Source organism: Crinia signifera, chromosome 6, assembly GCF_055691185.1.
Source record: "Crinia signifera chromosome 6, ASM5569118v1, whole genome shotgun sequence".
Classification (NCBI taxonomy): Eukaryota; Metazoa; Chordata; class Amphibia; order Anura; family Myobatrachidae; genus Crinia; species Crinia signifera.
This window is the reverse complement of record NC_139222.1, coordinates 257,234,441-257,256,411: the sequence shown is the minus strand read 5'-3', so window position 1 is coordinate 257,256,411 and position 21,971 is coordinate 257,234,441. Positions and strand designations below refer to the sequence as shown.

Here is a 21,971-nt window from a genome sequence, read left to right as displayed (position 1 = left end):
GGGTGCTAGGGTGACATGGGTGGGGGAGGGTGTTTGTGGGTGGAGTGGGTTGGGTAGTTGCAGATGTGGGGATACTGGGTGTTTGGAGTTAAACATGCGGGGGATTTCTGTTTGGGTGGTGTGGGTTTGTGAGGTGCGGGTGTGCATGGGTTGAGTAATGGGCAGTTGTGGCGGTGATGTAGGTGCGGTGGGATGGGAGCTTTGGTACCGTGGATGGGGGTTTTGCATGCACAATTATGCTTAGGATGCTGCCGTGGGTAATCGAGGAGGGGCGGAGGGCACTGGCGGTAGAATGCTGGGGGGGGGGGGGGAATCTGCTGGGGGATGTGAGGTGGGGTAGTGGGAAGTGTAGGGGGTGGGGGGGCAGCTGGGGATTGAGCTGGGGGATTGAGGAGGTGGGCAGGGGACTGTGGCAGGAGGGGTGGGTGGGTTAGGGTGCGGCTGTGGATGCTGTGGGGGTACTGCTCATAGGGAACCTGGGGGGGTTGAGGAGGTGCGCTGGTGACCCTTATGGAAGATTGCAGGGGGAGAGGGGCTGTGGCACCTGCTGGGGGATTGAGGAGGTGCCCTATGAACACTGGGGAGAGTTGTTATTTGGGGGTGGGCATGAGTAGGTGCTCTGGTGACACAGCGGGTAGACCAAAGGGGGGGGGGGGTGGGTTGGCGGGGTGGCTGGGGATGCTGCTGGGGGATTAATGGGGGTTGAGGCACCTGTGGGGGGAATGAGGTGTGCTGTTAACAGTGCCAGGAGAGCGCAGGCGTGGGGTGGCAGTGCGGATGGGGATTGAGGAGGGGCTGGGGACCTTGGCAGGTGTGTGGCTGTGGACCCTGTCGGGGGAATGAGGAGTGGCGCTGGGGACACTGGTGGGAGAGGGTAGAGGGTGGTGGAGTGGTTGTGGTGGGTGGGCCCTGACAGGACACTGCCATACACAGATATAGCAGACTGCTCCCCCAGGCTGTGGCTGTACCTGTACTTCTGGTCCAGCCATGGCCGTGCTAGGTTCCTAAGCATCCAAGGCAAATGGTTCCCCCCCCCCCAGTGATGGTGTGAAGGAGAGATAGGAGGAGAGATAGGAGAGGAGAAGGAGGTAGAGATACTGTAGAGAGGAGGGAGCGAGATAGGGAGGGGAGCAGAGGAGGAGGGGAGAGGTGGCAGAGGTGCAGAAGTCAAGGAAAGGGGGAGCAGAGGAGAGTAGAAGAAGGAGGGAGAACGGAGGATATGGAGAGGGGGTGAGTAGAAGGAGGAGTGGAGGGGGGAGAGGTGAAAAAGAAGGGAGGAGGAGGGAGATCAGGGGGGAGAAGAATGAGGCTTGGGTGGAGGAGATGGAAAGAGGGAGAGCAGGAATCCTGTCAATATGTGATAAAGGTACCTGTTATCCATTGGTAATCCTGTTATCCATTGGTAATTGGACCAAGGTAATCCTCAAGATTAGTCAGAGACTGAAATAGTTCATTAACTTTTGTTGAACAGAAAATAAATGTACTGTAGATTATTTTTCTGCATAGCAAAAGGATAATTGTGGATTCTGCAGCTTCTATGGTGTGGTCTGATTTAAGGTTACAGTCAGTGGCAACCCTACCTCAGGTGTCAACTGGTGCAAAGGGCATATAGTTTTTTCACCTTGGAAGTCCACCAGTGACACGGGGCATGGTCTGGCATTAGGCAGTGTCATTGAAGGGGAAAGCAGAAGGCAGCAGGTGGCCTGGCTTTCCAGAGAGCCCCCGGTCTGCATGTACTTTCGCCATTGACCAAAGGTTAAATGATTAGTGCTGAAAGCAGTGTAATTTCAGATCAAGACCAAAATAGACAGCCAAGCTCAGTGTTAATTATACAAATTACTGGTCCAATAAATAACAGTTAGTCTTACCTTCACTTCCATTTTCTGTGTTGATTTGTAAAGATCCAGAGTCTTGTATGGATCCTTCTGAAGCGACCTATTGGAAAAGTGAGACTCTGTTACCATTCACTTTGACTATGCAAATACTGCTAAAAGTCCAGTACTGCTTCTGTAACTATGCAAATACAGATACAAGCCATGTATTGCTTCTGTAACTATGCAAATACCACTACAAGTCCAGTACTGATTCTGTGACTATGCAAATACCACTACAAGTAAAATACTGCTTCTGTAACTAAGAAAATACCACAAGTACAGTACTGCTTCTGTGACTATGCAAATACTGCTACAAGTCCAGTACCACTTCTGTGACTATGTAAATACTGTAATAAGTCCAGTACTGCTTCTGTGACTATGTAAATACTGCTATAAGTCTAGTACTGCTTCTGTAACTTTGCAAATACCACTACAAGTACAGTACTGCTTCTGTAACTATGCAAATACAGATACAAGCCCAGTACTGCTTCTGTGACTATGCCAATACTGCTACAAGTACAGTACTGCTTCTGTGACTATGGCAATACTGCTACAAGTACAGTACTGCTTCTGTGACTATGCCAATACTGCTACAAGTACAGTACTGCTTCTGTGACTATGCCAATACTGCTATAAGTCCAGTACTTCTTCTGTGAGGCAGTTTAGCAATTCATAGCTCTTCCCTATACATACTTACGTTAGAATACACACTGTGCATATTACATAAAACAGTACCTAAGTTATAGATTATTTATATATAACATGTACATATCAGGTGGTGTTGTATTGTTCGGCCAAACATTTACGTGCACTCATTAGGTCTTATACCTTGGGTCAAATGTAATAGGGTGAGAGTTTCAGAAAGTGAGAGATTTTGGGACAGTTTTCCCAATTTTTTTAAAGCAGCAATCAATTAAACTGCAAAACCAGGTTGATTTTGCCATATAGTCGATTGCTGCTTTAAAAAAATTGGGAAAACTGTCCCAAAATCTCTCACTTTCTGAAACTCTCACACTATTACATTTGGCACCTTTGTCAAGAGGGGTCATCAACCTACTAACAGCTTAGAGATGCCTTACATAGGGCCTCACCACGCCAACTCACCTGATGCAATCATTGCTGATTAACGGCAGCCAAGTCCCACGCTCAGCCCCCGTCCACACTCGCTCCCTGCTTGGTGACGTCATACCGGACTAACTCGCGGCAGACGGAACCAAAGCTTCAGAGCAATGAGAGGGGGACAGAGACATGGTTCCAGGGTGCCGGAAACTGTCATCACAACAGCGTGCACATTGCTATGGTTACCCGATGCCACAGCAGTCACTATGTGCATATAGGCTGTAATCCACAACATTACACGCATTTATCAATAAATAAAGTGCCAATTCTGCATCTGAATCCTGCATATATGTGATATAACAATAAAGTGCAAAGTAGTGCATTACAATCATTAACAATGACCGTAACAGTAATAAGAAATTATAAATACATGAAATAAAGATCTAATGCCAAATAGACGCTGCACTACAAAAATAATCAATGGATAGTGTAGTAAATACCACACATGGCCTCATAAATAATAGGCTCTATTCTATAAGCTGTGGCAAACCACAATATCCATTTGATCATTACAGTATATCAATTTGATAAAGACATAAAAAGGAAAACAAACATACAAACAGACAGACAAACATCGATGCAGTGTAATTTACTTATCAAAGATATGAAACTTAACGCAGCAGTATTAGATAAACGGTACCATGGTAAATTCCTCATTAAGCCCGTTTGGCTGCATGGCACTTAATTCATATATCCATAAGTTCCATGTCTCATAGGGGGCACATGATCTATAGGCATGAAGAGAAAGTCTTTGATGGAATGTCCTGCCTGGACGAAGTGTCTTGCTACTGGCGGGGTGGTTGACTCTATTTTACTGTACGCCTTGTTAATGGACGACCGGTGCATACCAATCCGCTCCTTGAGCATGCGGATGGTCTTCACAATGTAGATTTTGTTACAGGGACATCTAATTAAATAAACCACATATTTTGATTCACAGTTCATGCGGTGTTTGACTGAGTATTCCTTGCCTGTATTGGGGTGTAAGAACTTATCTGCCTTCAGGATGTGCTGGCAGTTTATACAACCCGAGCATTTGAAAGAGCCAGGTTGTTGAACAAGCCAATGTGCAGGTTGGTTGACTTTCGGACTTACATTGGAGAATGTGAGCTTTTGCTTAAGATTTTGACTCCGTCTGTAGCAAAAGAGTGGCGGTGTCCGGCAAGTTGTTCCCAAAATTGGATCAGTGCTTAATATATGCACTGGTTGCTAGAAGAAATCTACGAATTGCGACACCGGCTGACTCAATGAACCCATAGAAGAGATGATTCGTCTCCCTGGTGGGGAGACCAACTACTTATGTATTTTCGGGAGACAATACAATAGCGGGGTGACAGGAAAATCTTGTATGAGAAAATGCATAGTAGTCTTATCCAGCCATGCATTATCATACCCCATTTTTATAATGGAATCAAATTCCTTCTTATATTTTTGGGTGGGGTCATACGTTAACCGAAGATAACAATCAACATCCGCTAATTGGCCTTCAATTTCTGAAATGTAATAATCTCTATTCAAGATCACAATTCCCCCGCCTTTATCGGTGGGGCGAACTATGATCTCTTCAGAATGGGCAAAACATCTTGCTTTACCAATCTCATGAATGTCTCAATAGAGGCATTAGGAGAAGGGGGATGCCACTCCCTTTGAACCCTTTACTGCGTTTCTGGTACCAGGCCTCCCGCCTAAAAAAGCATTTTTATTCGATTGATCGGAATCAAACTGTGATGTCTGTGAATCCAGATCATTGGATGTGTCAGCTTTCAATGTGGCAATACCTTCACCTTCACATATCGCTATTTCTTTCTTAACACCTTCGATGTCTGTGTTCACCTGCTGGACCACTAGTACAATCAAATCAAAACTGCATTGATTTAATATTGCACACCAGCTTTTACAAAATTATTTATTCGCTCGCCCTAGGGTTGGCTGATTTTTAATTCTAAAGCCTCTTGGTATAAAGCCTTCCCTGTGATACTGGGACAAAGTTAGCCCGTGTAGTTCTAATTCTACAAGTCTCTTTTTGAGGCGTAAGAGATCAGCATGAATTTCAACTGGACTGTCCACATCAAAGGCTAACTCCCATGTATCAGAGAACAGAACCATAGCAATGTGTACGCTGTTGTGATGACAGTTTCCGGCACCCTGGAACCATGTCTCTGTCCCCCTCTCATTGCTCTGAAGCTTTGGTTCCATCTGCCGCAAGTTGCTTCCGGTATGATGTCACCAAGCAGGGAGCGAGTGTGGACGGGCGGCTGAGCGTGGGACTTGGCTGCCGATAATCAGCAATGATTGCATCAGGTGAGTTGGCGTGGTGAGGCCCTATGTAAAGCATCTCTAAGCTGTTAGTAGGTTGATGACCCCTCTTGACAAAGGTGCTCTGGGCACCGAAACGGCCGTCGAGGATCTAAATGAGGACTACTAAGTGATGAGTATTTGCCTGTTGGGTGTCATTTCAGTATTCTGAGTATTGAGCATTGAGATGTCCTGCTTTGGACAATAAATCTACATATTTGAAAATCATGATATGGACTGGTGCTGGTCTTTTCAGTTCACCTGCAGGGATGTATTGAGTATTGATTTTGGACCTGGCACAGTCATCTAATAATTTCTTCAAAGTGTTGTGCGATCATTTCTATGGTCTGGATACTGTTCTGTTGTGGAACTATTACTGATTGCACCGCTGAATTGAAAAAAGTTTTTTTGCTATATCTGGAAGAAAAATCTTTTTTTGTCATAAGTACATCAGCGGTTTACCACCAACTGCCATCTACACCATGGATTTTGATGTTGGTGATCTTACTGGGACAAAGAGGTTCCTTGATAAAGATGTTAACAAAATTCTGTTCTCTGATACACAGGAGTTAGCCATTGATGTGGACAGTCCAGTTGAAATTCATGCTAATCTCTTATGCGTCAAAAAGAGACTTGTAGAATTAGAACTACATGGGCTAACTTTGTCCCAGTATCATAGGGAAGGCTTTATACCAAGAGGCTTTAGAATTAAAAATCAGCCAACCCTAGGGCGAGCGAATAAGGAATTTTGTAAAAGCTGGTGTGCAATATTAAATCAATGCAGTTTTTATTTGATTGTACTAGTGGTCCACCAGGTGTTAAGAAAGAAATAGCGATATGTGAAGGTGAAGGTATTGCCACATTGAAAGCTGACACATCCAATGATTGGCTGGCCAAACTTGAGGAATCGGTTTCTAATTTCAAAACTGAATTGTTGTCTTGTAAGAAAGCAAAATATAAAAAAGTAAAGGATGACTATCGCGAGATGAGGGTTTATCCCTGGCTTACTGGGCAAAATATTAGACGCCCATGGAGGGAACAATTTGCTTCCAATAGGAGAAGGCGTGAGGTGAATTTTACTGATCTGGATTCACAGACATCACAGTCTGATTCCGATCAATCGAATAAAAATGCTTTTTTAGGCGGGAGGCCTGGTACCAGAAACGCAGTAAAGGGTCCAAAAGGAGTTGCCGGAGAGGGGGCATCAAGCACCGCAAACATAAAGGGGAGGGGCCGAAGGGGCCCTCAGAAATAATTATATTTAATCTATCCAAATATACCCCGACTGCGGATGAGATGTCAGTCCTTTACAAAGGGCTATCCTTTGTTCAAACACATAGGCAAAAGCTCTTTGACTGTGAGACAGAACTTTTTAGGTTTCACAGACAATTACGTTTGAAGGATTACTTCCTCCATCAACCCAAACTGCCCACGCCCACTTCGACCTTACCTTTCAAACCTAAAAGCGTGTTTGATCCCCCTTCTCCTAACGCCTCTATTGAGACATTCATGAGATTGGTAAACCAAGATGTTATGCCCATTCTGAAAAAACCTTGTAAATATCATTCCAATCTCACAAGAGATGAAACTGTGGAGGTGCAAGCCTTGTGTGATAATCCAGAGATCATAGTTCGCCCCGCCGATAAATGCGGGAAAATTGTGATCTTGGATAGAGATTATTACATTTCAGAAATTGAAGGCCAGTTAGCGGATGTTGATTGTTATCTTCGGTTAACGTATGACCCCACCCAAAAATATAAGAAGGAATTTGATTCCATTATAAAAATGGGGTATGATAATGCATGGCTGGATGAGACTACTATGCATTTTCTCATACAAGATTTTCCTGTCACCCCGCTATTGTATTGTCTCCCGAAAATACATAAGTCGTTGGTCTCCCCACCAGGGAGACAAATCATCTCTTCTATGGGTTCATTGAGTCAGCCGGTGTCGCAATTCGTAGATTTCTTCTTGCAACCTGTGGTGCAAGCAAGTCCCTATTTCTTGCGTGATACCACTGACTTTTTGAAGAAACTACAAGCATTTGGTCGGCCAATCAAGGATTGTATACTGGTGACCCTTGATGTCACCAGCTTATACACAAACATCTGTCACGAGGAGGGCATCGATGCAGTGCTAGATATCCTCAGTGCCAGTCCTTGTTATAAAGGACCACCCAATGAATTTTTTATTTTGTTAATGGAATTGGTTTTGAACAAGAATTGTTTTTTATTTAATAATTCTTTTTTTCTGCAGCGTCGTGGGACAGCGATGGGGTCAAACATGGCCCCATCGTACGCCAATTTGTTTATGTATCAATTTGAAAAACTTCACATTATGTCTTTTTTGAAATATTCAAAATTCATTAATTGTTATGTTAGATACATAGATGATTTGTTTTTTTGTTTGGACTGGCACTGAGGATATGCTCAAGGAATTTGTGTTTTACCTGAATTCGATTCCAGGAAACATTAGGTTTACTTGCAACCATAGCAGCAGCAGCATACAGTATCTGGATGTACGTATTGAAATAACTGCGGGCTCATTTAAAACTTCACTGTACAAAAAGTCAACTGATAAAAATACCTTGTTATTGGCGACCAGTTTTCACCCACAGCCCCTCAAAAGAGGGTTACCATATTCTCAGTTGCTACGCGCAGTGCGCATTACATCGTGCGCTGAAGACCTGCATCAGGTCCTTGATGATATGTGCCAGGGGTTCATTGATCGGTTATATGACCCCAAAGAGGTGTTTGAAGCTAAAAACAGGTGCTTACAATTGAGCATGGAAGAGTTGTTGACCCCCAAGCAGAAAGAAGAGGGTGGTGAGAGGTTGCACTTTGCCAGCACTTATTCAGTGGCTTCAAAGTCCATAAAAGCATCGATAATGAGACACTGTCATACAGTATATTAAGCACTGACCCAATTTTGGGAACAACTTGCCGGACACCGCCACTCTTTTGCTACAGACGGAGTCAAAATCTTAAGCAAAAGCTCACATTCTCCGATGTAAGTCCGAAAGTCAACCAACCTGCACATTGGCTTGTTAAACAACCTGGCTCTTTCAAATGCTCGGGTTGTGTAAACTGCCAGCACATACTGAAGGCAGATAAGTTCTTACACCCCAATACAGGCAAGGAATACTCAGTCAAACACCGCATGAACTGTGAATCAAAATATGTGGTTTATTTAATTAGATGTCCCTGTAACAAAATCTACATTGGGAAGACCATCCGCATGCTCAAGGAGCGGATTGGTATGCACCGGTCGTCCATTAACAAGGCGTACAGTAAAATAGAGTCAACCACCCCGCCAGTAGCAAGACACTTCGTCCAGGCAGGACATTCCATCAAAGACTTTCTCTTCATGCCTATAGATCATGTGCCCCCTATGAGACATGGAGGGGATAGGCACAAATGTTTATTGAGGAAGGAGAACTTATGGATATATGAATTAAGTGCCATGCAGCCAAACGGGCTTAATGAGGAATTTACCATGGTACCGTTTATCTAATACTGCTGCGTTAAGTTTCATATCTTTGATAAGTAAATTACACTGCATCGATGTTTGTCTGTCTGTTTGTATGTTTGTTTTCCTTTTTATGTCTTTATCAAATTGATATAATGCTCAAATGGATATTGTGGTTTGCCACAGCTTATAGAATAGAGCCTATTGTTTATTAGGCCATGTGTGGTATTTACTACACTATCCATTGATTATTTTTGTAGTGCAGCGGCTGTTGCACTGTTCAGCGTCTATTTGGCATTAGATCTTTATTTCATGTATATATAATTTCTTTCTTATTACTGTTACGGTCATTGTTAATGATTGTAATGCACTACTTTGCACTTTATTGTTATAGCACATATATGCAGGATTCAGATGCAGAATTGGCACTTTATTTATTGATATATGCATATGCACTGCGCGTGTAATGTTGTGGATTACAGCCTATATGCACATAGTGACTGCTGTGGCATCGGGTAACCATAGCAATGTGAACACTGTTGTGATGACAGTTTCCGGCACCCTGGAACCACGTCTCTATCCCTCTCTCATTGCTCTGAAGCTTTGGTTCCGTCTGCCGCGAGTTACTTTCGGTATGACGTCACCAAGCAGGGAGCGAGTGTGGACGGGCGGCTGAGCGTGGGACTTGGCTGCCGTTAATCAGCAATCATTGCATCAGGTGAGTTGGCTTGGTGAGGCCCTATGTAAGGCATCTCTAAGCTGTTAGTAGGTTGATACCCCTCTTGACAAAGGTGCTGTGGGCACCGAAACGGCCGTCGAGGATCTAAATGAGGACTACTAAGTGATAAGTATTTGACTGTTGGGTGTCATTTCATTATGCGGAATATTGAGCATTGAGATGTCCTGTTTTGTACAATAAATCTACATATTTGAAAATCATGATATGGACTGGTGCTGGTCTTTTCTGTTCACCTGCAGGGATGTATTGAGTATTGATTTTGGACCTTGCACAGTCATCTAATAATTTCTTCAAAGTGTTGCTTGCTCCAAAGGATAGCACCATCCAGTGTGTTTGGCCTGTTTCTTTACCTGAGGAGTCCGGGGGAGTGCTTTCTCATTCTTGCCTATATATATATATATATATATATATATATATATATATATATATATATATATATATGTATATGTATGTATATATATATATATATATATATATATGTATGTATATATATATATATATATATATATATATATATATATATGTATAATATGACACCTTGCTCACGACCACATGCATCCAAAGAAATACAAACATGATTCATGTTTGTATTTCTTTGGATGCATGTGGTCGTGAGCAAGGTGTCAGTAGGCACCGAAACGTCGACCCTGTACATGTATCTGTAATATGTATACTATTTGAAACACTAAAATCTCGTTGGATAAGACCCCTGGAGTGACGCAGCTTTATTTCTAAACAAGTATATATATATATATATATATATATATATATATATATATATATATAATACAGCAGGTAGGGCGGCACTCACGGCAAAAGAAGGCGTCACTCCAGGTCTTTAGGTGAAACAATCAGGTGAAGTTTATTACTTCCACGGTCTACGCCGTTTCGGGTATTAACCCTTCGTCAGGACCATAGGAAATCACATCAAAATAGTGTAACAATTTTACAGCTGCAGCTAATAAAGTGATTTCTTTACCCACTGTCATCGTGCATATTTGGAGTGCCGTGCCAACACTGGGATTATACATGCATCTATAGTGCAGGCACCCAGGACTATCACATACAAGGAGGCTGTGCCGGGCATTTGGTTTTATATATATATATATATATATATATATATATATATATATATATATATATATATATATATATATATATATATATATATATATATATATATATATATATATATATATATATATATATATATATATATATATATATATATATATATATATATAGAGCAGGGTAGGATTGTTTAGATCCAATAAGGGCACTCACCAGCGTCTCATCATGTAGAATTTATTGGTACATTACCAGTCACAGAAAGGATGTAGGTCTACGTTTCGGCCACCAGGTGGCCTTTCTCAAGACACACAACAATTGACGTCTTCACAGCATGAGGGTCAGGATACACTGACACTGTTTCCCCTTGTTCCTTATAAAGCACAGGTCTCTGATTACATCTAGCTCAGCTGTGTTCAGCTGGTACGGGTGCCTGAGTGTCTCACCACTAGGCGCCCCATGTGACTGCAGCGTGCCTTCTGATAGGCTAATAGCGGCAGTTAATCTCAAAAACAAAATGGCCGTGCGTTCCAGACGCTGTCTGGTGCGTTCCAGACGCTTATTCGTGGTCTGGGGATACTCCATGCGGGCGCAGGTGCCAGTATGCACCTACCTAGATAGCGCTGGGCATCTATTCAAAGGATACAGTATGAAACAAATATGTGTAAGGCGCACTCAAGCCCAGAAACGGAGCCAGACTGCTCACCATGCACAGTAAAAAAATGGCTGTGCGTGTCAGCTGCCGATTTTGCGTTCCAGCAGTTTAGGGCAATTTCAGTAGTGTCTTATATATAAGGAAATCTGGGGGACAGTATCAGTTAACAGTTCCCTGGAATATACAGTGATATTAAATAAATTTTATCATGACATTATTTATAAAAAAACGTCTTTGTAAAAAAGACTAAAAATGAGGATACAGTTGATAAGGAACTTGTCTATTATATGTCAAAAATAGGAGGGGGAAATTACATGAATTCTCTATCTACTATATGGTGCAATTCATTCGTTTAAGTGCTTGTCAAGAGGAGTTAATTCACTCAGTTGCTCTCGCCTGAGTGCAACATATCTCAAACTTGAATATGTGCAGAAAACTATTTCATATATATATGCACTTATATATCATTGAAAATTATATAATAATAAATCAATACTTAGGGATAATTAAGCAAGGTAGGGGGGATGTACTGATGGTCCGTACCACCCTCTTCAGCTCCACACCATTGATCACCACAGGGTTAGATTTTCAAAAAATTATGTAAATCAAAGAAAACAATTGAGTGGGTTGTTTTCGTTTAAGCCCCTTGGGGCTACTGTATCAAGATCGAAGATCCATCGAGCTTCTAGTTGTTTTAGGGTCTTAATCCTGTCACCACCTCTTGGGGGTGCAGGGACGTGGTCGATGAGCATAGACTTGATTGTTGCCACCTGGTGTCCAAATTCCATGCAATGTTTGGCAACCGGTTTATCTGTTGCACCAGTTTCAAGGGCAAGCCGGATGGTGTAGCGGTGGTTTGCCATCCGCTCTCGGAAGGGTCTTGTCGTCATCCCCACATAGTATGAGCCGCATGGGCATACCAAAATATAGATTATGAATGCTGACATGCAGGTTAGCCGATGTTTAATTTTGTAGCGTTTCCCACTATGCGGGTGTGCCACTGTGTCTCCTGCCAGCATTGCATTGCATGTAGTGCACCCCTTGCAGCGCACACATCCCGGCTTGGCCGAACGTAGCCATTGTGTGCCCTTTGCTGTGGGTTTCATAGTTGGGCGCATGAGAATCTGTTGGATGTTTGCATTTTTGCGGTATGCCATCATCGGAGGGGGGTAATTGCGCAGTTTGAGTGACGTATCGCTTTCGAGTAACGGCCAATACTTATCGTAGACCGCCTTGGCCTCATATGCTGTGTGGTCGAAAGTGTTGACATGTACCAATCTGCCATCCTTACCCTGTATTTCTTTGGGGTTAAGGTGGCGAGCTCTAGCTTTGGTGAGACATCTCTCGATAATCTGTGGTGAGTACCCACGTTGTAAAAAGCGTTCTTTCATCTCTGCAAGTTGCCCTGTGGCCAGTTCCATTGAGGAATTGGTGCGCAGTACCCTCAGGAACTGAGAAATAGGCAGGCTCTCCTTGAGTTGGACTGGGTGCTGGCTTCTTGCTTGCAGTAGGGTATTCCTATCAGTTGTCTTACGGTATAGCGTAAAGCCCAGTTTATTCCCATCTTTAAAGATCGCCACGTCAAGGAATGTGATGGTATGGTGGTCAATGGTGTGGGTGAAGCGGATAGGCTCTGGTACTAGGTTAAGACCCTGTATCATCCCCAAAAAAGTCTCTCTTGTTCCTGACCAAATCAAAAAAATATCGTCTATGAAACGAAAATAACATAGTAATTTATCGCCGTGCGGCGAAACAATATACTTCTTTTCATAGTTGGCCATATACAAGTTGGCGTATGCGGGCGCCAGGTTCGACCCCATGGCGGTGCCGTTCACTTGTAAGAAGTGTTCGGCACCGTACATGAAGTGGTTCTTTGTGAGAACTAGTTCTGTTAACAACATAATGAATTCAATGGGAGGCTGCGTATGCTGGCTAGCCACCAAGTGTTCCCTTATGGCCCGCATCCCATCACTGTGGGGTATCACTGTATAAAGTGATTGTACATCAAGAGTGGCCAACCATGTTTCCGTATCTGGGAGCTGAACACTGCGGATTTTATCCAAAAAATCCGGTGTGCCCCTGATATAGCTAGGTGTAAACGATTGGACAGTCCCCCCGGTCGACCGATTATATCGGCCCGGGGGTCACTGTTGCAACCATTAGCCATTTATGTTGATCGGTTTCTGCAGCCGCTTGTCCATGGGACACCTAGCTATATCAGGGACACACCGGATTTTTTGGATAAAATCCGCAGTGTTCAGCTCCCAGATACGGAAACATGGTTGGCCACTCTTGATGTACAATCACTTTATACAGTGATACCCCACAGTGATGGGATGCGGGCCATAAGGGAACACTTGGTGGCTAGCCAGCATACGCAGCCTCCCATTGAATTCATTATGTTGTTAACAGAACTAGTTCTCACAAAGAACCACTTCATGTACGGTGCCGAACACTTCTTACAAGTGAACGGCACCGCCATGGGGTCGAACCTGGCGCCCGCATACGCCAACTTGTATATGGCCAACTATGAAAAGAAGTATATTGTTTCGCCGCACGGCGATAAATTACTATGTTATTTTCGTTTCATAGACGATATTTTTTTGATTTGGTCAGGAACAAGAGAGACTTTTTTGGGGATGATACAGGGTCTTAACCTAGTACCAGAGCCTATCCGCTTCACCCACACCATTGACCACCATACCATCACATTCCTTGACGTGGCGATCTTTAAAGATGGGAATAAACTGGGCTTTACGCTATACCGTAAGACAACTGATAGGAATACCCTACTGCAAGCAAGAAGCCAGCACCCAGTCCAACTCAAGGAGAGCCTGCCTATTTCTCAGTTCCTGAGGGTACTGCGCACCAATTCCTCAATGGAACTGGCCGCAGGGCAACTTGCAGAGATGAAAGAACGCTTTTTACAACGTGGGTACTCACCACAGATTATCGAGAGATGTCTCACCAAAGCTAGAGCTCGCCACCTTAACCCCAAAGAAATACAGGGTAAGGATGGCAGATTGGTACATGTCAACACTTTCGACCACACAGCATATGAGGCCAAGGCGGTCTACGATAAGTATTGGCCGTTACTCGAAAGCGATACGTCACTCAAACTGCGCAATTACCCCCCTCCGATGATGGCATACCGCAAAAATGCAAACATCCAACAGATTCTCATGCGCCCAACTATGAAACCCACAGCAAAGGGCACACAATGGCTACGTTCGGCCAAGCCGGGATGTGTGCGCTGCAAGGGGTGCACTACATGCAATGCAATGCTGGCAGGAGACACAGTGGCACACCCGCATAGTGGGAAACGCTACAAAATTAAACATCGGCTAACCTGCATGTCAGCATTCATAATCTATATTTTGGTATGCCCATGCGGCTCATACTATGTGGGGATGACGACAAGACCCTTCCGAGAGCGGATGGCAAACCACCGCTACACCATCCGGCTTGCCCTTGAAACTGGTGCAACAGATAAACCGGTTGCCAAACATTGCATGGAATTTGGACACCAGGTGGCAACAATCAAGTCTATGCTCATCGACCACGTCCCTGCACCCCCAAGAGGTGGTGACAGGATTAAGACCCTAAAACAACTAGAAGCTCGATGGATCTTCGATCTTGATACAGTAGCCCCAAGGGGCTTAAACGAAAACAACCCACTCAATTGTTTTCTTTGATTTACATAATTTTTTGAAAATCTAACCCTGTGGTGATCAATGGTGTGGAGCTGAAGAGGGTGGTACGGACCATCAGTACATCCCCCCTACCTTGCTTAATTATCCCAAAGTATTGATTTATTATTATATAATTTTCAATGATATATAAGTGCATATATATATGAAATAGTTTTCTGCACATATTCAAGTTTGAGATATGTTGCACTCAGGCGAGAGCAACTGAGTGAATTAACTCCTCTTGACAAGCACTTAAACGAATGAATTGCACCATATAGTAGATAGAGAATTCATGTAATTTCCCCCTCCTATTTTTGACATATAATAGACAAGTTCCTTATCAACTGTATCCTCATTTTTAGTCTTTTTTACAAAGACGTTTTTTTATAAATAATGTCATGATAAAATTTATTTAATATCACTGTATATTCCAGGGAACTGTTAACTGATACTGTCCCCCAGATTTCCTTATATATAAGACACTACTGAAATTGCCCTAAACTGCTGGAACGCAAAATCGGCAGCTGACACGCACAGCCATTTTTTTACTGTGCATGGTGAGCAGTCTGGCTCCGTTTCTGGGCTTGAGTGCGCCTTACACATATTTGTTTCATACTGTATCCTTTGAATAGATGCCCAGCGCTATCTAGGTAGGTGCATACTGGCACCTGCGCCCGCATGGAGTATCCCCAGACCACGAATAAGCGTCTGGAACGCACCAGACAGCGTCTGGAACGCACGGCCATTTTGTTTTTGAGATTAACTGCCGCTATTAGCCTATCAGAAGGCACGCTGCAGTCACATGGGGCGCCTAGTGGTGAGACACTCAGGCACCCGTACCAGCTGAACACAGCTGAGCTAGATGTAATCAGAGACCTGTGCTTTATAAGGAACAAGGGGAAACAGTGTCAGTGTATCCTGACCCTCATGCTGTGAAGACGTCAATTGTTGTGTGTCTTGAGAAAGGCCACCTGGTGGCCGAAACGTAGACCTACATCCTTTCTGTGACTGGTAATGTACCAATAAATTCTACATGATGAGACGCTGGTGAGTGCCCTTATTGGATCTAAACAATCCTACCCTGCTCTATATTTGGGACACATCTGTGTCGCCTTAAAGGAGCACCCCACATTTTTTCAAAGCTGGCTGGGAGTGCGGAATCTCGAATATATATATATATATATATATATATATATATATATATATATATATATATATATATATATATATATATATATAGTTTTTGTAGTTCCGCACTCCCAGCCAACAATGAAAAAAGCAGTGGTGTCCTTTAAGGCGACACAATGTGTCCCAATTTATAGCAAGGTTGGATATTCCAATAAGGGCACTCACCAAAAGTTATGAAAGGTTTATTCAGGGTACAATACCATTATTCAGGAATAGTAGGTCTACGTTTCGGCCACCAGGTGGCCTTTCTCAAGACAGGTCAGCATAGACGTCCTCACAGTACAAGAGTCAGGATACACTACAGTGTATCCTGTAGTGTATCCTATATATCTTAATCCCCCCCCCCCCTGCAGTTACCCATTGACCAAGTTTATACTGCCTTTACTCTGTGTTTTGACAGTGTAATATTCTCCTTTGAATTTTGCGGCCAGTAATGACAAGTGGGAGGGGGCCCTCCTGTCTAAAGTGACGAAGGCTTAATCCGCCCCTGCCTGTGCCTCTATATATTGATCAGGATCCACTCTCTCACAGACCTGTCCAGTGCCTCTGTAATCTAATCAGGATCCGCTCTCCCATAGAACTGTTCTGTGCCTCTATATCCTTATCAGGGTCCGCTCTCTCTAAATCTCTGCTGAGGATATCTGATCTCTGTCACTCTTGTCAGCCTGGCTCTCTCCTGTAAACTATCTGACAGCACATGCCATTGGAGATCTGCCTCCTCACTCATGTAGCCAGGACTAGGTTGGCCAATCCCAGGGCATTTTTTCAATCCTGGGATTTGGAATTGAAAAATGCTCAATCCTGGGATACCCAGGATTGAGCTACCCTAATATCTATGAATTCATTTAAAAGAATTGCACACCCACCAAATCGTCCGTGCCGCATGTTTACTGACATGCATGGCCGGTAGTCGGTGCAGTGGTGGAGAGGTGCGGCAGACTGTGCAGTGGCCAGAGAGGTGCTGCAGATGAGGAGGCCGGTGGTTGGTCCAGCACCAAAAAGGTGCGGCGGACTGTGCAGTGGCTGGAGAGGTGCTGCAGATGAGGTGGCCGGTGGTTGGCCCAGCACCAGATAGGTGCAGTAGGGGGTGCAGTGGCCAGAAAGTTGCGCCGTATCCGGTGGCCGGTGAACAGTGGGGTGGGCAGTAGGAGCAGAGCGGTGGCGGGTGATAGCAGAGTGGTGCGGCGGCCGAGGACGGGACCAGCCAAGCAGCGTCTGAGTGAGTGCTCAGACGCTGCCCAGGCTCTTCCCGTAAGCCTGGGTTTGGAAGCTCAATATACTGTATATAGTGGAGTACAACACATGTGCAGAATAGAACATCGCCACTGTATCCAGCACAGAATCAGGCCCATAGAGGGAGATGTACTAAGCCTTGGAGTGATAAAGTAGAGTACCTGCCAATCAGCCCCTTTAGTAACTGCCATGTTACATGCTGTGTTTCCAAAGTGGCAATGAAGAGCTGATTGGTTGGTACATTATCTCCACCGACTATATCTCTTTATTTGTATTTTATTACAGATTGATTGCAACAAATCACTTACCAGGTAATGTAGATCTAAGTGCTTGGCCTCCTGCAGCTCTGTGTGTTTAATGATATATTCCGCCTGGACCTCTTGCTGTCCCTCACATGGGAGAACTCTATCCAGAGAGTGCAGTTTCAAGAAGTTCTTATTGCGAGAGTAGAAGGGTGCGAGAGACAAAGTTGCCAACCCGTAATCACCAGTATAGAAGTTGGATACATATATACGAGGCTCTAGGTTTGTACTTGCCTTTGGAATAAAGACACATTTGTAAATAGGTGAGATTGAAACAAAAGCTAAACATATTAATAAGTTGGTAAGTAATGAAATCAAATACAATCATACAACTAAAGACGACTATAAATCAGGTCACCTAAATGCTTATTTTTTTCTATACCTCTTATAAAAACAAGGAAAAGTGGTTCTCAAACTGAGGGGTAGTTGTATGAAGCAGTGATAAGGGAGGAGAAGTGATAAAATGTCTGGTACTTTATCCCCGGCCAATCAGCTCCTGACTGTTAAGTTACAAGCTGGGTTTGAAAGGGGACAGTTAGGAGCTGATTGGCCGGTGATAAAGTACCAGGCACTTTATCACTTCAGTAAAAAGCAACGGAAAATTAGGCGCAAATATTCCAATATGTACGGTATCACCACAAGTAAAAAAACTATTTATCCTCAAATTTTATGGATTTGCTGCTCTCATAAGCAATTTGGATAATTACTCAATAAAATAAATGGTGGTAAATTAAGAGAGCGAGAATTCAGATTAAAACTGATATTCTAATTTTTTATTATTATTATTGACCTTAGAATTCCTTAATCAACATTTTCAAATCATACATTTATATAAAACATGATACATTTGCAATTCATGATTAGCTAACGATCCACATTAGCCCAATTATGCAATGAAAATATGCTAATGACAAATTAATTCAGGCCCTTCAGTTGCTGTCCTGTGCAAGTTGAAAGAAACAATTATATTCTACAACAGCGGCTCCCAACCTGTGGTACGCGTACCCCTGGGGGTACGCGTCCACCCGCTCGGGGGTACGCGATGGCCCGGCCTGTAATGGCGGCCGCGGCAGTCAGACAGGTTGCTGGAGGGGAGGAGAGTGCATTGCACATCTCTCCTACCCCTCAGTGTGCTTCCCTGTGACTGGCCACCCGTCTACCAATCAATCAGAGCTTGCGGGCCGGCAGCCAATCAGGAGCCTGCCCGCGAACTTTGATTGGCGGGCAGCCCAGTCACAGTGAAGGGAAAGAGAGATACGCAGTGTGCTGTACTCTCCTTCCCTGAGAGAAGCAGCGGTGGCAGCTACACGGCAGGGGGACACTGGACTGTCCTCTCCCAGCAGCAGCGTCAATAGTAAGTGTGCTGCTGCTTGGAAATACTATGGGGGCATACTTGTTACTGGCACTGTGGGGCATTGCTGGCACTGTGGAGCATTGCTGGCACTGTGGGGCATACTTGTTGCTGGCACTGTGGGGCATTGCTGGCACTGTGGGGCATACTTGTTGCTGGCACTGTGGGGCATACTTGTTGCTGGCACTGTGGGGCATTGCTGGCACTGTGGGGCATTGCTGGCACTATGGGGCATACTTGTTGCTGGCACTGGGGCATTGCTGGCACTGTGGGGCATACTTGTTGCTGGCACTGTGGGGCATACTTGTTGCTGGCACTGTGGGGCATACTTGTTGCTGGCACTGGGGCATTGCTGGCACTGTGGGGCATTGCTGGCACTGTGGGGCATACTTGTTGCTGGCACTGTGGGGCATACTTGTTGCTGGCACTGGGGCATTGCTGGCACTGTGGGGCATACTTGTTGCTGGCACTGTGGGGCATACTTGTTGCTGGCACTGTGGGGCATACTTGTTGCTGGCACTGGGGCATTGCTGGCACTGTGGGGCATTGCTGGCACTGTGGGGCATACTTGTTGCTGGCACTGTGGGGCATACTTGTTGCTGGCACTGTGGGGCATTGCTGGCACTGTGGGGCATACTTGTTGCTGGCACTGTGGGGCATACTTGTTGCTGGCACTGTGGGGCATTGCTGGCACTGTGGGGCATACTTGTTGCTGGCACTATGGGGGCATACTTGTTGCTGGCACTGTAGGGGCATTGTTGGCACTGTGGGCGCATACCCAGTACCATGGGGTCATACCTGGCACCGTGGTGGCATTCCCGTTTCTGGCAATGTGGGGGCATCCCTGGCACCATTGGAGCATATGTGTATCTGGCACTTTTGGGGGCATATGTGTATCTGGCACTATTGGAAGGCTAACGTGATCTGTTGGAATGTCTGTTGCTTCAGTAATAGAGATTTGACAAGGTTCTGTTATTTTATATGCTGTCTGCAGAATGGGCTGAGCTTATATTGTGGTTGCACTTTTTTTTTCTCGTCATTGCCAGTATGACTTGCCCCTGTTATGCCACACCCCTTTTTAGGCCACGCCCCCTAAAAATTTCATGAGGAGGTACTCATAAATGAAAAGCCTAATCAAGGGGTACGGGAGACAAAAAAGGTTGGGAACCACTGTTCTACAAGGTATACGTTCTGTGTGAGCAGAATATTACGATTTGCGACCAGATGTTAAACTTTTGCCTATAAATATGAACGGAGCCAAGGTTCTTAATAATGATTTGTTCAGTATATTATTAAGTAAAGAGATGATAATGAACTGTCTCCAGATCGCCTCCACTTGATACAGCTGTATAGCTTTGGAAATAAATGCCAGGGTATGTTAAGACAGTCTGACCTGCTATGGTCAGATATTGATAGAACACCTCCAACTTGAGGAAGCCTAATAGCCCATATACACTTGCCTATTTTCATCTGAAAATCGTCTAGTGTGTATTTCCTAAAGACGACAGATTAGCGATGATGTGCACCCCCGCATCATCGCTAACGAGGTCCCACGTCGGCTGGTTTTACCAGCATGTCTAGCGATGATGGGTGCTCTTTCATCCATCATCGGTCGGTGTGTACCCTCCGCTGCAGTAGCGCATGCAGGGGGGGGTCTGAGTACCCAGAAACCCCCCCCCCCCCAGGAGTCTAAGGGCCCATGGGTACAAGAATTTTAAAAATCAGCCCTTGGGGACCGGAGATATCTGACTTCAAATTAGTGGCCCCCATCCAAGCCTGTTAATTGCTCTTCCCAGTCAGATATTTCAGGTTCTGTCTGACTGTGGGCGGGATGTATTAATATACATTGCCGCCCCTCGCCTGCCAGCCGCCGCGATGCTACCGCATACTGTATGTACTAACATATGCGGCTAGCATCGGGTTGCGGTGACAGAGACCCCCGCGATACCTGTAAAGTGGTGTGCGGGGGTCTCTGTCACATCCCGGCGGCTGTCAGCGTCCCCCTGTGTCTCCTCCTCCCCCCTGCAGCCGGATGTCCTCCTGGCTGTGACACCTGCTGGGGGAGGAGGAGATCAATGGAGGACGGGAGGGGGGGGGGCGCGGACGGTGGATTGGGGGGCGGCGATAGAAGCCCATAGGCTTCTATAGGGTATCACCACCCAGAGGGTGGCGATACCCTGCCAGGCGGAGACGGGGCAGATGGGTAATCGTACATAGGAAATTGCGGTAAAACCCCCGTTTTACCGCATTTTCCCGTTAGTAAATCCCGCCTTTAGTGTTTTTCTGAAGATATATCCCAAAAGCTGGGACTCTCCCCATTTGATGGACACTAGTAGCTTGTCTTTACTGTTCCCAGAACCAGAGATATCAGCCTTCCAGCAGCTGGTTACTGCTCCAACCCCACACACCTGGTATGTAGTTTTATATACTCGTTGGCAGATTGCTCTGCCTCCTGAACTCTGATCCCCCAGTCCCCAGTACCATTTGGTAGGTGGGATTCTCTAGATTTTAATTCCATTAAATCTAAGAAATCTATTTCTGGGAACTGGAGATATCTGCAGTCAAGCAAGCTGTCCTCCCACCAGAAAATTATGAATAATAAGCCCACTCCACTATACACCCCTCCTCTGCATATTAAACATCCTCTTCCACCCTGGAAGTTACTGTATGTATCATGGGCCCTTCATTCAGCCCAATGCCCCCTTCTCCCACCTCTTCTCCTACCATCTGTGCAGTAAAGGGGTAATTAGTGGAAATTACTGATCCAGGCCCTACATGCTTAGCAGTTGATATAATACCCCTACCACCTGTGGGACATCAAAGCTTACCCCACCCCTAGTGCTTGTTATGCCCAGGGCCCTACACTGCTGTTGCTGCCCCTGTATGTATGTATATATATATATATATATATATTTTTTTTTTTATTATTATTATTATTGTTGTTTATATACATTTGGTCTATCTATAATACTTTAACTGACCCGGCA

At 44.7% G+C, this 21,971-nt stretch overlaps 1 protein-coding gene across 2 annotated transcripts in view; it reads right to left on the bottom strand.

Annotated features, from left to right (window-relative positions):
- Positions 1–21,971, bottom strand: part of LOC146009244 (alpha-2-macroglobulin-like protein 1) — a 120,376-nt gene that overhangs the window by 67,048 nt on the left and 31,357 nt on the right. For both annotated transcript variants that reach the window (XM_083149408.1, XM_083149410.1), the window contains exons 12-13: positions 17,640–17,867; positions 1,869–1,935 (exon numbers count right to left, since the gene is read on the bottom strand). In XM_083149408.1, coding sequence (XP_083005534.1) covers positions 1,869–1,935; positions 17,640–17,867 — 295 coding nt within the window. The remainder of the gene's footprint in view (positions 1–1,868; positions 1,936–17,639; positions 17,868–21,971) is intronic.